The 15,111-nt window shown below is 36.5% G+C and overlaps 1 protein-coding gene across 1 annotated transcript; it reads left to right on the forward strand.

The window, feature by feature from the left end:
* The first annotated feature begins 2,120 nt into the window (after positions 1–2,120).
* LOC121425379 (putative uncharacterized transmembrane protein DDB_G0290641) lies at positions 2,121–15,111 on the forward strand. Its single transcript, XM_041621408.1, has 5 exons — positions 2,121–2,164; positions 2,954–3,059; positions 11,814–12,041; positions 13,248–13,479; positions 14,462–15,111. Exons 1-5 carry the CDS (start codon positions 2,121–2,123, stop codon positions 14,464–14,466), a joined length of 615 nt encoding a protein of 204 aa, XP_041477342.1. The 3' UTR covers positions 14,467–15,111.

Genomic DNA, 15,111 nt, shown 5'->3' on the forward strand with positions numbered 1-15,111 from the left:
GCATAACAAACATAATATGGTGATCGCTTTTTTTGGCATGTATCATGTAAAGGGTACTGAAAATATTATTACAATAACGAGCCTTAAGTAGGGTAATGAGTGAAACCTGACAAAATGGTATTTTCAGTGAGTAATATATTACAGTTTTATAACACAGTTTGTTATAAGAATTGTTTTAGAGGAAATACTTTTTTTGTTTTGCTTTCAAAGTTTGCTTTCGGAGGGCAAATTATTGTTTTCCTTTTGTTTTCTCACATTTTTACTGATTTTTTTTCATACAACAATGTTTCGAAGCCATATCGTCCGTCATATTCTTTGCTTTCTCATCTTTCTCATTTGCGCGGTCCTATATAACCAAAGATGTTTTCATCCAGGCTTTCACCTTGCTCTGTTGCTGTTCTATATTTGTGTAGTCTATATTCAGATGGCAACGAATTTTGCTTTAACTACAACCATATGGTGAGAGGCATGTTGACGATGAGTGTAGTATAGCTCAGGTGCAGAGCGCGGGTGGGGGAGGGGGGGGGGCGTACCCCTGTGCAAAATATTGTGAAGTTTTATTGTAAGGTTAAACCAATCTTTCATGAGAAATCGCTCTATTCTAAAAGTTATGTACCCCCAATTTACTGATAAAAGCGTGTAGTCTAATTCCAAGCGTTAGAATTGGTCTTTAATTTTTTTCTGTAAAATGCAAATTGGGTCCTTCCCACCAACGAAACCGGCTCCAACATTGACCGATGGTCCGTCATAATTATACTGGTGATAAAAATGTTTTATCGGTCTGCAGTTCATTTTATCAGTGTGACTAAAGCATTAAAGAAATAGCGAATAACTTTTTTATTGCTTGTTTAACGCAAATGTATATCGATCGACTTTCTGTGCCCCCCCCCCTTATAATAATGCATATAACGATTTATAACGCGCTTTTCCCAAATGACCCAAAAGCACTCACAATTTTGACTTAGGATCCTGTCCACAGGATGAAGATGGGGAGTTGACCACTAAGCGTTTGATATATACACATAGGCCCGTATTCTGAAGTCGGGTTTAACTTAAACTCAGGTTTAAAGTTGTGGTTCAAGTATGGATAGCCAATTTATACATAAATCACTAACAGTAGAGATATCATACTTCAACTCATTTGGCTCTCAAAAGATTCATAATTGTCTAGGAAGTATAAAAAGATGATTTTCTTCACCATCGATGAACAAGGAAAGAGCACAGTAAACATAAGAAACAAACAACTTAATACAAATTTTGATACTTTTGGCTTCCCATACTTAAACCACAACTTTAAACCTTAGTTTAAGTTAAACCCGACTTCAGAATACGGGCCATACACAAAAAAAAACCCACACATGTATGTAAATTAAGGCAATTTGTCTAAAACAAAACAAAAATGGTTTTAGGGACTTCTTCTTTATCAAATCCCGTATCCGCCCCTGGTGTAAAGCTGGAGGGAAGTTGTCAACGGGTTGGTATAGCTTGTTAGTGATCCAAACTTTATCTCATAATGAGTGAAGTAGGCCTACTGTACCAGAAAGTAGTTCAGACCATGACACTGGTCGTAAAGTCAATTGTATAAATGATTTGAAGAACGATTTTTAGAAAGATCATTGAAAATCACTCTGGGTTCCTTAATCGGGTTTAATCTCATTTACTGAACTTCACTATTTGTGAATTTGTGAAATTCAAGGAAACATATTATGTGATTCATTTGATGAGAATGCTTCCTTAGGTCAATCTCTGAACAAATTATGAAATACATTAAGAAATATTGAGTGTGTGAATTCAACTCTCTCATTTGCATATCATCTGTCTTCTGCACTTCACTGTTCCGTTAAAATATTGTTATTTTGAAATGAAATTTTCTTATTTTATATTTTGATGAAACTTTACGAAGTTTTGTTTGATTTTGCTCCATTAAAATCCACTTTTGATGGGGTGGACTTGCCATTTCATGGTTACCGAGTAACTATTTTTTTTTATTCAACCACATCTACCGTCTGTCAGTATTAAGTTCAGTTAAGGATTTAAGGACTACTACGTTAGGAAAAAAACGATGTACTATATTTTCAAGGAGCAGGAAAGAGAGTGTGATGGCAGAAATATGTTTCCACATGCCCATGGAAGAGATAAAAGTGGGTCAAAATAGAACCTTCAGGTACAACGCAAGTAATGGCTTTAGTTTATTGCAACAATGCATGCCCACCGTGAAATGAATAAAGGTGGATCTTAAGAAACATAGATTATCAAAACAGCAATAGGTTTATATTTTTAGTCTAGATAAATTGGTCCATGTTTGAGAAACTATAACTGAATTCATTGTTTTTCAACAACTTCGTATACATGGTACTGTATATCGCTTTACAGTCCAAAATATAATATCGTAATGTTGGTTCGTTAACTTTTATAAGTTTCGTTCTGATATAATTCATCATATCGTCAATTAAAAAGTTCGATTCTATAAATTCGCATCTAAATTTAGAACGATGAGCGTGCCCACACGATGAATGCGTGTATAGATATACACTTATTCAATATTTCAAGGGAGATCGCTTGTTATTCAATTTCATTTGAAAACAAAATTGCGGGCATTCTTGAAATAGTCCCAAAGTTCCCCGATAAGTAGGCAGAGTTCAAGCCAAGATGTTGGCTTCTGCGTGAGCAGTATATTTACCGCATCTGTCATCATAGCCTGAATGATACTGCGTATAATGGTCAAGGACAAGTTCCACCAGCTGTATGCTAGTCTTTATTTCTAGACCCTTTCCTGATTGTCAAGTTCAGGGGTGCGTGCAAGCCACGGACAGGGAAGTTTATGTAGATAGCACATGTAGTTTAATAGGATGTCCACCAAGAGCACATCATGATCGCATTAACCGAAGAGCATGCAAGTGGAACGCGTCCTGAGCTGAACTTTTGACACTGTATATCTATTGTCACCTTAAAGGTCAGACCACAACAACAACGACAGCAATAACAACATCAACAACAACAATAACAACAACATCAACGACACCAGCAGCAGTATCGTAGTCCGGGATCGTAGTGTGGCGGTTCTGACTCTATAGCCTTGCGATCAGAGGGTCGCGAGTTCAAACCCCACCGCTTTCGGTAAGGAACCCACACTTTGCCAATGCAAAAGCATATAGTATACCTATAGCAACTGAGTTGGAAAACTGTTTAGAATGCTCCTCAGTGAATGGAGAAGGTGCATACGGGGCCTAGCCAATGACAGGCTGGGGTAATTGTAAAGCGCTTAGAGACGTCGATGTATATCCAATATAATAACCCAGAATATTATCATTATGATGACACAACAACAACAAAAAAAACAAACGACATTTCGATGCAAAAATTATGACTATATAAGGACCGAATGGAGAGAAGACACGCTTTCCAGCAACAACAACAGCACAAACAAAACGTGTTCAAGTTTAGACGGAAGGAGAAACTCGGGCACACTTCAACGACAGTATAACAACATCAACAACATAGAAAGATTAAGAAATAATAATATATACCAAATGAATGTATTTTTTTGGAGACTGGAAAGTAGAAGACACGCTTTCCACATTATCTTAACCCGATAAGCGCTACTGATAGCGATAACTTTTCCAAAATTTATTTTCTGAAGATTGTTTTTTTTTACGAATTATTAATTTGAATTTTTTTCGAATTCTTTTAAAAGAATACATTCAAAGATAATACCCAATCTTTGATAATCATCATGATAAAAAAAATTACTTTATAAATATCCCAATATGATAGCAAAATAAACATCCCAATATAAAAGAACGAAGCTTACAAGACTATTCGGAGCCTATTTGGACCTTAAAGGCTTAGGAACCGGGTGTTTTTTTTCATATGTATATATATATATATATATATATAGTTTTAATTCCCCTTTTTCTTATAACCGTGCTCATCCTTATCCAGATAAATGTATCATAGAAATTACGACAAATATCTAAAGCTGAAACGTGAATGATGTGATACTGATTATACTCTTTCTTTTTTCAATTGACTGTTTCAATATTCTATATGATGCACTTCTATTCTATATTCTTATTTCCAATTTGTAAATCTTTAATCGTATGTGTTCTTATTCATACTTGAATTTTACAAAATGATGATCGGCCAATTTTTCTAATTCCATTTTGAGTATTGACTCGTCCTTGATACCATGTTTGAGTTGTTTGCACATTACAAAATATATTAAAATTAACGGCTATATATGATGGATGAAGTGCAAAGCTCCATACGTACAGTATGACACTTTTTCTGATGAATTTGGAGTACGTGTATATGAGCCCCTCCCCCACAGTGACAGTGCTGATCTTATATTGATTCAGAATTACACTAAAAATGAGAGGGGGCACTTCGTAAAATTGTTCGAAGTGGCGTAATGAGCCGAATTTTTTTTAGGGGTGCACTACGTGAATTTTTAACGTTTATTGGCCTTTTTAGAATGGATTTCTAATTTTGTGATGTAATGATATGATGTATCACCCTTTTGCTTCTCTCTTTTCTTTCCTTTTTTCCCTCCACTTTATTCATTTTTTTTGTACTTGGTCGGGGGACACTGGAGGTTGTAACAGGATTTCAAAATGATAAAACGCAACATACTAATCATATTGTATGTGTGGTTAAAAAGAACAAAAGGTATATATTACAAATCCTCGGTCCATCTGATCGCTTCGTTTGTTAAAAAATGGATTCATAATTTCTTTTTGTGAATTTAAGTATTTTAAAATCATTTCATAAATCACAGGCACAGTCACATATGGGAAATACACCTAATCGATCAGCAACTATGCTGCTAAAGGCCATTCGATTTTTAAAACTGAAAATGTTGATGAAATACATGAAGAGGTTAGACTAGAAGAATCACTTTGCAATTTTTCTCGCTCCCACTCAATACAAATATGCCTGTTCAAACTTTTGAAGAAGATGATGGAAAAGAAAATCGTGACCCGGGGATCGTGATCACCTTTTTCTTGACAGCAAAGTTTACAAATCAACCTTAGAAGTTTGAGTATACCATCGCCGACAATTCTCGTCAAATACCATCCACTTCAGATACTGGACTTTCCCCCCTCTTTACGTTTGATCTGCTAGACTATTGGACATTGAACTGGGAATCGTGACAGCAACGGTATCTATTTTTTCCTCTTTCTAAAGCTTTAAAAAAAATCCCTGGTCCCGTGCCAAGGGTCAAAGGTCAAAGACAGTTTTTGTTGGTTTGTATCGATGACGCCCTCAGCCCTTGGCATGTATTTTTCTCCCCTCTTTAATATTTTTTCCCCTCTGAACTCTACCTGAACTACAAAAATGTCTTCTTTTATTGAAATAATATGGAACCCAGAAATTACACAATTTGACAGTTATTTAATTGTATTTTTAACGATAATGGATTTCTTACTATTTGCGCTCATTGGTCTCACATGTGTTTGAATTTGTCATTGGGTCTATGTCGAGGATAATTATGTGCCGAGGTCACTAGGTGAATTATTGCAATTCTTTGTTTATAGCTATCTCTTTCAATTATTTTAATGCGATTTTTATTTTATTTACTTTTTATTTTCTCACGCAATTTGTGATCCGTGATCAAAGATTTTAATTTGTGATCGTACGTTTCTCATCATTGCAATTGTATCGAAAAGGCCGGGGGGTCGAGGATGTAAGCCGAGGTCATTCGAACAACAAAAAGTTATTTCACTTCTTTGTTTATAACCCTATTTTTTTTATTTATTATGATTTTACTTACCTTTTTGGTTCAAGCAATCTATGATCGTGATTTCATTGCGATCGTATACGTTTTGCCATTTGAAATTTTGCTGAGAGTCAAAGCCGAGGTCATTTTAGGACAACGGATAAAATTATTGCTTTACATTTGTTTATGACCTTATCATTTCGTTTACACTGATCTAATACAGTTTACCTTCACTCGCTCATCTGTGACTATTTGTGACATTGGAACTGCATGTGTTGAGTATATAGGCCTACGTGCGCGGGCCCTTCAACTAATGAATGAAATAAAAACATCCTATCGTATTTTTTAGAGTATGTATTCCGCGCATTCCTGTTCTCTTCGGATTCAAAATAAATTAGAAGAAATATGAATGTCATTATTTTAAATAGATTTCATCAGCCCTACCCTTTTCACTGCTAATCTACAATTAGTTAAAGGAGAATGAAACCTTTGGACCAAGATAGCTTGTGTGAAAACAGAAAAATCAAAGAAACAGATCAACGAAAGTTTGAGAAAAATCGGACAAGTAATGAGAAAGTTATGAGCTTTAGAATATTGCAATCACTAATGCTATGGAGATCCTCACATTGGCAATGCGACAAACATGTGTGATGTCACTCTTGAACAACTCTCCCCATTAATTTAGTATATATTTCACTTAAATTGCCTCTTTTATTACATCTATCAATAGAACATGTATTCTTTATATAGGAGGGCATGTAATACAGATTTTTAAAGAATACATCATGGATAAAGAGTTTGTATCACCATATGAAAAAGCAAAAAGACACATTTTCAGGGTATTTCATAGTCAAGGGAAAGTTGTTCATCAGTGACATCACACATCCTTGTCGCGTTGCCAATGGGAGGATCTCCATATCATTAGAGATTGCGATATTCAAATGCTCACAACTTTCTCATTATTTGTCCGATTTTTCTCAAACTTTCTTTGTTCTTATTCTTTGATTTTTCTGTTTCGACACAATCCAACTTGTTCCAAAGGTTTCATTCCCATTTAAACATACTATGATGATTTCATGTATGTTTCATTGTTCACTGTTTTTGTTTGGTTTTTATTCCACCATGATAATGGTTTTGTTGTTAAATAATTAAAATAAAATGTGAAGTACCACTACTTGAAAAAAAAGTACTTTCTGAGTACAGGACCTATAACTTACCCGATAAAGATTTTAGTTGAGTGTTGGCATGGCTTGAATTATTTGGTGAAAATTACAGTATAAAGATGAAAAAAAAAATTTTAATATTGAAAAAAGCGAAGTCTAATAAAAAAATCAAATTGATTAAATGGTAACATATTGTGGCTCAACCTCAATGATTTGAGGTTGAGCCATCAAACTGGGAAACTAAGCTTCATGATATTTCATCCTGTTTCATCCCCGTGGTTTCAACTACTAGTCAGGCAGCATATGTCATGATTTACCGGCTACTTCGACAAATTGGCTAAGTCTGATTTTTCACTTTTATGTGATTGGTGACATCACAAGGATTAACTTCCAACTTGGTGACAAATTTCTAATGGTCATCTTGACCATGTGAGGGGTCAAAATGGGGTCAATAGGGGTCAATTTTTGGAATTGCCCCGATTGTGTCGAGTTATATATCGAATTGTTTGTCTGGTCATACTGAACAAAAAAAGTGTACACAATTATATACTCTTGACCTCCCGTAAAAAAGTTATGACCGGAAATGTCAAAAGGTCAACGAACTTTCGTTAGATTGTATATATATATATGGCAAATTACACTGAAGGTGTTAAGAAAGCTATTTTCCGGGGGGTTCTTTCTTTTCTTTTTCATGTTTGTTCTTTTTTCATTTTCGATTTTAATAAGTTCACCTTCAGAGGTCCTTATCCAGAAGATATTAGGGTCAAGACAAGGTCAGGGAAAGGTCAAAAGGTCAACATGTAGCTAAAATACACTAAAAGCGACTAGAATCGTAGAAGTCTCATTTTTTATGGGTTCTTTATTTTGAAAAGTCTGTATCTATAACATTGAATAAATTAAGATGCTTATTTAGGAACAAAATAGATAACAGAGATAGACGTCGAATGCGTTTAGTGTGGTATCATCGTATTGCAGGAATACCTTGAAACAACTTGACAAACCCTTCTGCCCTTAAAGGGGAAGTTCACCCTGAAGAAAACTTTGTTGCAAAAATAGCAGAAAAAATAGTAAAAAATATTAGTGAAGGTTTGAGGAAAATCCGTTAAAGAGTAAGAAAGTTATTAGAGTTCAAAGTTTTGCTTTTGTGACGTCATAAACGAGCAGCTGCCCCATTTGTTATGTAATATACAATGCATGAATTTCAAATTTTGCATGGTTCCTGATGACTTAATTTTCTTTTCTATTTATGATCGGGTGTGAAATGATTTGTCTATTGATATACAAAAGGTACAGCGAAAACCATTATCAATTTTCTGAGAAAATGACATTTCATTGATTTTTTACCATTTGCTATGTAGGAATGCTGCTCGCATATGACGTCACAAATCAAATAATTGAAATTCTAATAACTTTTTAATTATTCGATGAATTTTTCTCAAACCTTCGGCAATATTTTTTTATTATTTTTTCTGCTATTTTTACAATAAAGTTTTTGTCAGGGTGAACTTCCCCTTTAAAATCTTGTCATCTTCATGATGTGATAAGTGCAACCAGCTCTTTCCGAGTTTCTTTTTTTACGGAAATCAATTTAAGTTCAATTCATTTTCAATTTAGTCTTTGATATGTAAAGAAACATTTCCTTCATTGCTAAGTCAGAATATTTCAATCAACAGAAATTATTGTATTGTAGTAGGGTGTAAGTGTAATACTATGTTAACATAATAAATATCAATTGACCAGTGCCCCGGCTCCTAAGAAAGATGCATAACACTTAAGAATAAGATTATGAGGTTTAGATTGAGGATGATATTATAAGTTGGGCTCCAATTGCTCCTTAATTAATTCAAAATGTGTGACGGTTATATTATTTCTGACAAAGAGGCAAAATCATGCAGGCATGCGTATTGTAGAAGTGTATATCAATTATGCTGATGTGATATATTCTGACCATTACTCGATCTCTGGAGCCAAGAAGGACTACACAATTCTGGTGTTGTGCTGTTCTAAACTAATCATCGGGGCCGCTTTTGCATATTGTAAAGAGAAATTTATAGATTTCGTGCATACTTTTGGTCAATTATTATGTTTCTTTCAGTAAAAAAAATATGCAAGTTTTCACAATTTCTTGGGGCCGCTGCCACCTCCGCCCGCTGCGGCATGGCCGTGGTTTACTTCAATGAAATTTGATGTGATTATTCTTTCTGGCAACATCCAGGTAGTTCACAAAGTAGGAGAAAAAAAACGACAAAAGAACAATGAGCATCTATGCATATCACTATCGTGAGAACAGGTATTAAGTTTAGATTAACGTTGTATGCTCTGGAAAAAAATAATTGATAAACACTTGATAAAATAGTAGGCCTAAAAGCCGTGTTAATGACAGCACAATCAGAAATATTGTGCAGTCCTTTTTGGCTCCAGAAATGGTCAGAATATATCACATCAGCATAATGGACACTAATGACTACAATGAGCATGCCTGTAAAATGTTGCCTCTTTGTTAGAAATAATATAACCGTCACTCGTTCCAATCAATCAAGGAACAATGGGAGCCCAACTTATCATATCATCCTCAATCCTAACCTCATTATCTTATTCGTAAGTTAAGTCAAATAAGATGTTGGGCATCTTTCTTTGGAGTTGGGAGCACTGATCAATCGATGTGTTTATTAGCATAGTATCACACATATACCCCAGTACATTACAATATTTTCTGTTGATTAAAATATTCTGTACAAAGCAAATGGATGAAATGTTTCTTTACATATCAAAGACCGGTAAATTGGAAATGAAAAGAACTTGAATTGAGTTCCTAAATCAAGCAACTCGAAAAGAGCTGGTTGCACTTACAACGTCATGAAGATGATACGATTTTTATAGGTTTTGTCAAGTCGTTTCAAGGTATTCCTGCAATAAACCATGATACCTCACTCAAACTATTCGACGTCTATCACTGTTTATCTATTTTGTTCCTAAATGAGCACATTTAACCCCCTTTTTATCTAATGGATAATGTCTTCTTAGAGACTTTTCAAAATGAAGAACCTACTTCTAAATTCAAACCGCCTTTATAGTGTATTTTGGCTACCAATGAAAGTTTGTTGATCTCTTGACCTTTCCCTGACCTTGTCTTGACCCTTAATATCTTCTGGATAACGACTTCTGAAGATGAACTTATCAAATAAAAAATAAAATAAAAACACATGCAAAACAGAAAAAACCCGAAAATATTAGCTTTTTATCACCTTCAGTGTAATTTGCCATAATATACAACGTAACGAAAGTTCGTTGACCTCTTGACATTTCCGGGCATAACTTTTTATTGGGAGGTCAAGAGTATATGATTGTGTACACTTTTTTGTTCAGTATAGCCAGACAAACAATTTGATATATGACTCAACACAATCGGGGCAATTCCAAAAATTGACCCCTATTGACCCAATTTTGACCCCTCACATGGTCAAGATGACCATTAGAAATTTGTCACCAAGTTGGAAGTTGTTCCTTATGATGTCACCAATCACATAAAAGTGAAAAATCAGACTTAGCCAATTTTTCGAAGTAGATGACATATGCTGCCTGACTATACCGTTTTATCAAAGTAAACAATTCGTTGAGAGTGTTAGAATTATAATTTTTTTTAGAGTGTCATCTCCCTAATATTTTCAAGATGACGTCCTCTGACCCTAACTCATGTCTACACTCTTAGGGGATACAGGTCTTGATGGTGCAAAACGGAACCCTATATACCCAGGCGCGGATCCAGGAGGGGGCCGAGCCGGCCCCAGCCCCCCTATTTTTTTGACAACCTGCAGAAAAAGTGTACTCTTTACCTTGATAGAAACTACGAAAAACAGAAAGAAAAGCAAGAAAGAGGTATTTTACCAATGATGTGTAATTAACAACCTCGTAATGACCGGCCCGACCCCGAAAGGATATTAAAAAAAAGTGAGAGGAAGAATTGGAAAATAGACTTTATATGAAATTTTTCGCTCGTGCTTCGCGCTCTCATTGCCTGTGTAATGATTCCCAGACAAGAGGGTTAAATTACATTAATATATATACAATATATCCAGTTCTGATATCAATTTGCACACAATTTTGTAGCTCGCACATCAAGCTTTCATTATTTTGTCTGATTCACACAAATTGTTACTGTGTATCAAAATGTTCAGCTCGCGCTGCGCGCTCGCATTGTTTGATTTGTGAGAAACCTTCGCACTCTCATTATTTAATTGGTGATACTTGTATCCTCTTCATTAATCACTAAAAACAGTCCTAATTGAGTCACTTTTCACGTTACTATATGACAAAATTTCGGCTCGCGCTTCGCGCTCGCATTGTTTAGTCGGATACTTATCTTTGTTCATGATTATAAAAACTGCTCTGAATCTTCAGTTCTAAGGACATAAAATATCAAAGATTTTTAGCTCGCGCTTCGCGCTCGCATTATATATTAAGACCACATGAGATACCTTATTTTGTTTATAGCAATAAAAACTAACATATACTTAAAACTTCAGTCTTTAGTTAGGACTACCCCCTGAAAAACCAACCCAAAAAACAGATTTACATAGCGGCCAATATTCTGATGTTGATCAGAATATTTTTCGCCCCCCCCCCCCATATTGGCGAAAGCTGGATCCGCCCCTGATACCACCAGTATAACCCCATCGTATAAAAGAACTTTAAGGGTTCCTTTTAAAACGGTTCTTAAGAACTGTTTCCCCTCTTCCTGCTTCTCAGTTAAGGACCCTTAAAATACTCCACACACGAGATGAAGAAGTTTCTTATCAGCACATCGGTACAGTCCAAGTTGCTTTGGCTATACGAATCAGTCATTTTAACTGCCGAGGAAAACAAAATATTGAGACCGAAAAAGGGACCGAAATTACGATGTTCCTTTTTTTCATCTTCTTCCTTTTTAACAGAGTGGCTTTCTCCCGAACATCTTCAAGATCATGTCATACGACCCAAAATCCTTCAAGTATTTCTTTGGCTACTACGATCACCTTGTCTCAGACCGGGGCAATCTCACCAAGGCCGATAAAGCTTTGATCAGTCTCTCGGTCAGCACCGAAAACAAGTGTCTCTACTGCACTGTTTCTCACAGAGTTGTGTTCAGACTCAGCACCGACGACCCAGTACTAACTGATCAGGTCTGTCCATTATTATTGTTTGAATTTTTTTCTCAAGACCGCCCCCCCCCCCCGCCCGTCCAGAACAATTCCCCACAAAGACCTGGAGAAGAGATGCCTTCTACCGCTACATACCTGACTGGATTTTCGGGTGACATTGACTGGTATCTATATTCTAGTCAACAAGGTAGGTGTTTCATGAAAGTTGTCAGGACTGAGTAAATTGTCAGTGCTGACAATTTCAGTGAAATCCTCGGTTTTGATTGGCTGAAAGGCACTGGCCTCTGACTGTTACTATGGTAACTGTCGGAGAAAGACAACCTGTCATTGCTGACAACTTTCATGAAACGGTCCCATGTATTTTCATTGTTGGAATGCCCCTGAGATCCTATGGTCACATTATGACAAGTTTCTAGTAAACTCTGACTAAGTATCTTTAAAAGTGTGATTTGGGAGAATTTTTCGTTGGGGATCCAACGCCTGTCCAGGGAAGTTGTCCTGTTCCAAAAGTTTAACTTTAGTCACCGTTAACATATTTTGTTTAAAGTTATATCAGGTTTAGACAATATACAGTCGTAGCTAGAAAGGGAATATCACCCCAAGCGTTTACTTGTGCAATCACACTGCAATAGAAAGAAAATAACTCAAGATGTCACAAAATGAATGAAGCACATAATAATACTTTATCAAGGTATCATGTCAAGCACATCGTTCAGATATCTGTTTCTTATTTAACCCATCAATTGCAATAACAGTTTCATTCCAGGGGCCGCGGAACGGTTTTCGAAGTGGGGGAGGGGGGGCTGAGCCAAAAGTGGGGGACTGACCATGCTAAAAATCACAATCATATGGTATTTTTTACGTTTTTGTACACGGTTTTGGAAAAAAGTGGGGGGCTGAAGCCCCCTAGCCCCCCTGGTTCCGCGGCCCCTGCATTCGGAGAGGAGGGTACAATTTCGAAAAGTACAAACACCCTCCCCCGCAAAGACGCACATGCCGCTGGCGCATCAACAGTTCACTTGTATGTGCATATAGCTTTAAACGTACACAGATCTACAAAAAAAATTTTTGAACCAGAGAAGTGTCTAAGATAGAATGCAAAATTGTCATGAACGTAACTCTCAATATTTAAATTTTCGATTCCACTTTCTTGAGGATTATGTATTACTGTGACATTGTAATTAACAGTTGAGCCAATGTCGATAATGATTTATGTTGATACTACAGCTAACAGTCAACTGGAAAACAGCTGACTTGACGGACAGACAGAGGGCCATTGTAGAACTGGCCATGGCAGTGACCAAGAATGAACCCATCACGGAAGAACATTTCACCAACCTTGAACAGCATGGCCTCGACCAACGGGATGCCTTTGACATCGGCCACTATGCCGCTTTCTTTGCGCTGGCCAACAGGATTGCTGTCTTCACCAAACTCAGACCAAATGATGAATTTTCAGGTGATCACTCTTAGATATTTTTCCCTTGTTCCGTTATTGGAACCTAATGCTCTTAATTCAAAGAAACGAAAATGGGTTCCGAGCCCGTTGTTTTCGATATAAGTTTCTGTTTTAACTTTGTCATCCATTGGTAACTATACCATGGTAACAATGCTCATCAGCCAATCAAATTTCAAGGATTCCATGAATAGCAAAGTTACCATAATAGTAACTTTTATGCAACGGGGCCCTGAACTATTATTGCTTCTACCAGGAACTCTTTAAAGTTATTTGTACAGCCTATACACAGTTCTTGGTGGTGTAAAGAACCCTCTACAAGAATTGTATTATTCCCACCATCTAGAACCCCACTGAGGTTGCACAAAGGACCTTTAAGGGTTTCTTGTAGCACCAAAAACGTTTCTAAAGGACAGTCTAGACCCATTCTGTGATTATCTTAAGAACCAGAAGGCCTATAAGGGGCAAGGTAAGATTCGAAAATATTAGTGATGATTTACAGCTCTATCTTATCTTTGAAAATATTGATATTCTTACCTAGAGGTGGTGCCACAGCTGTAGGGGAAGGGACAGGGGCAATGCCCCTATGAGATTCAGGGGATCAACACCCCCCTCCAAAAAAAATGATGAAAGACGGGAGACAGAGGGGCATTGAAAAGAGAATGATAACACCTTTTTTTATTGAGAGAAAGACAATTGAAGTAACCAATGGAAAATGTCCTTATGATTTTTTCTTTTAATAAGAAATACATAACCCAGCGACAAAAAATAGCATTTCATTAAATGATAATTATTTGCGCATTTAACTAGTTTGCAATTGCTATAAGCCACTATAATTTGACAAAGGCATGAAAGGAAGGCAAGGGAATGTGACAGGTTCTCACAAGCTTAGGGGAAGAAAAAAAAGGATCCTACTTTTCAGATCATTCATTTAACATTACATGGCATCTCTCTCTGTTCATTTCCGCCTTGGTCTGTTCCACAGATTAGTCGGGTAACCCAAGAACCAGCACCGAGTCACTGGGGACCAGAAGATATACCGTGACGTAACGGGATACCCAGACCAGGTACTCGTAGGAATCCGGGACCAAATTCTCCTCCGACTCATCACCACGTCTTCGAAAGGGGGTCATGGCTTTTTGCAGAGGAGGCAAGGGCGTCCGGAGAGCCTTCAAAATTCAATAATTTAAGAACCTATTTTTGTTTTGCAAATCATTTTCTAAACAAATAATTTTGATTGACGAATTCAAATATAACATTGAGAGTCAAACAGGATGGTGATTAGCTCGCTTTCGCAATTTCTCTATCATGTTTATAGGCTATGTTATCGCTCCCCTCTCATTGTACGTACTTACCCCCCCCCCCCATTAGAAAACAAATCCTGCGTACCAACACGGTGGGGGCTAGCTGCAAGAAGATACCCAAGCTAATATAAACTGCTGTATGATATTGAATACTTTGTTTGCAAAGAGATAATAGATCTTTATTGCCTGTGCAACATGTATTAGATGCAATATTCTCAAGGAACACGCATTTGAAATGGGAATTTTGATAGGGTAAAATCTGCTGCCGAGTAATCACTGTTCGTTACAAGCTGTCATGTGAAATTAATCATGAAATAAAGAAGACCACCGC

Source organism: Lytechinus variegatus, chromosome 12 (assembly GCF_018143015.1).
Source record: "Lytechinus variegatus isolate NC3 chromosome 12, Lvar_3.0, whole genome shotgun sequence".
Taxonomy (NCBI): Eukaryota; Metazoa; Echinodermata; class Echinoidea; order Temnopleuroida; family Toxopneustidae; genus Lytechinus; species Lytechinus variegatus.

Bases quoted from the DNA above. Each gene is read 5' to 3' on its own strand.
- LOC121425379 (XM_041621408.1), top strand. From the start codon at position 2,121: ATGCCCATGGAAGAGATAAAAGTGGGTCAAAATAGAACCTTCAG. The intron at 2,165-2,953 runs GTACAACGCAAG...GTCACCTTAAAG, and splicing joins GGTCAAAATAGAACCTTCAG to GTCAGACCACAACAACAACG. The intron at 12,042-13,247 runs GTCTGTCCATTA...TTGATACTACAG, and splicing joins ACCCAGTACTAACTGATCAG to CTAACAGTCAACTGGAAAAC.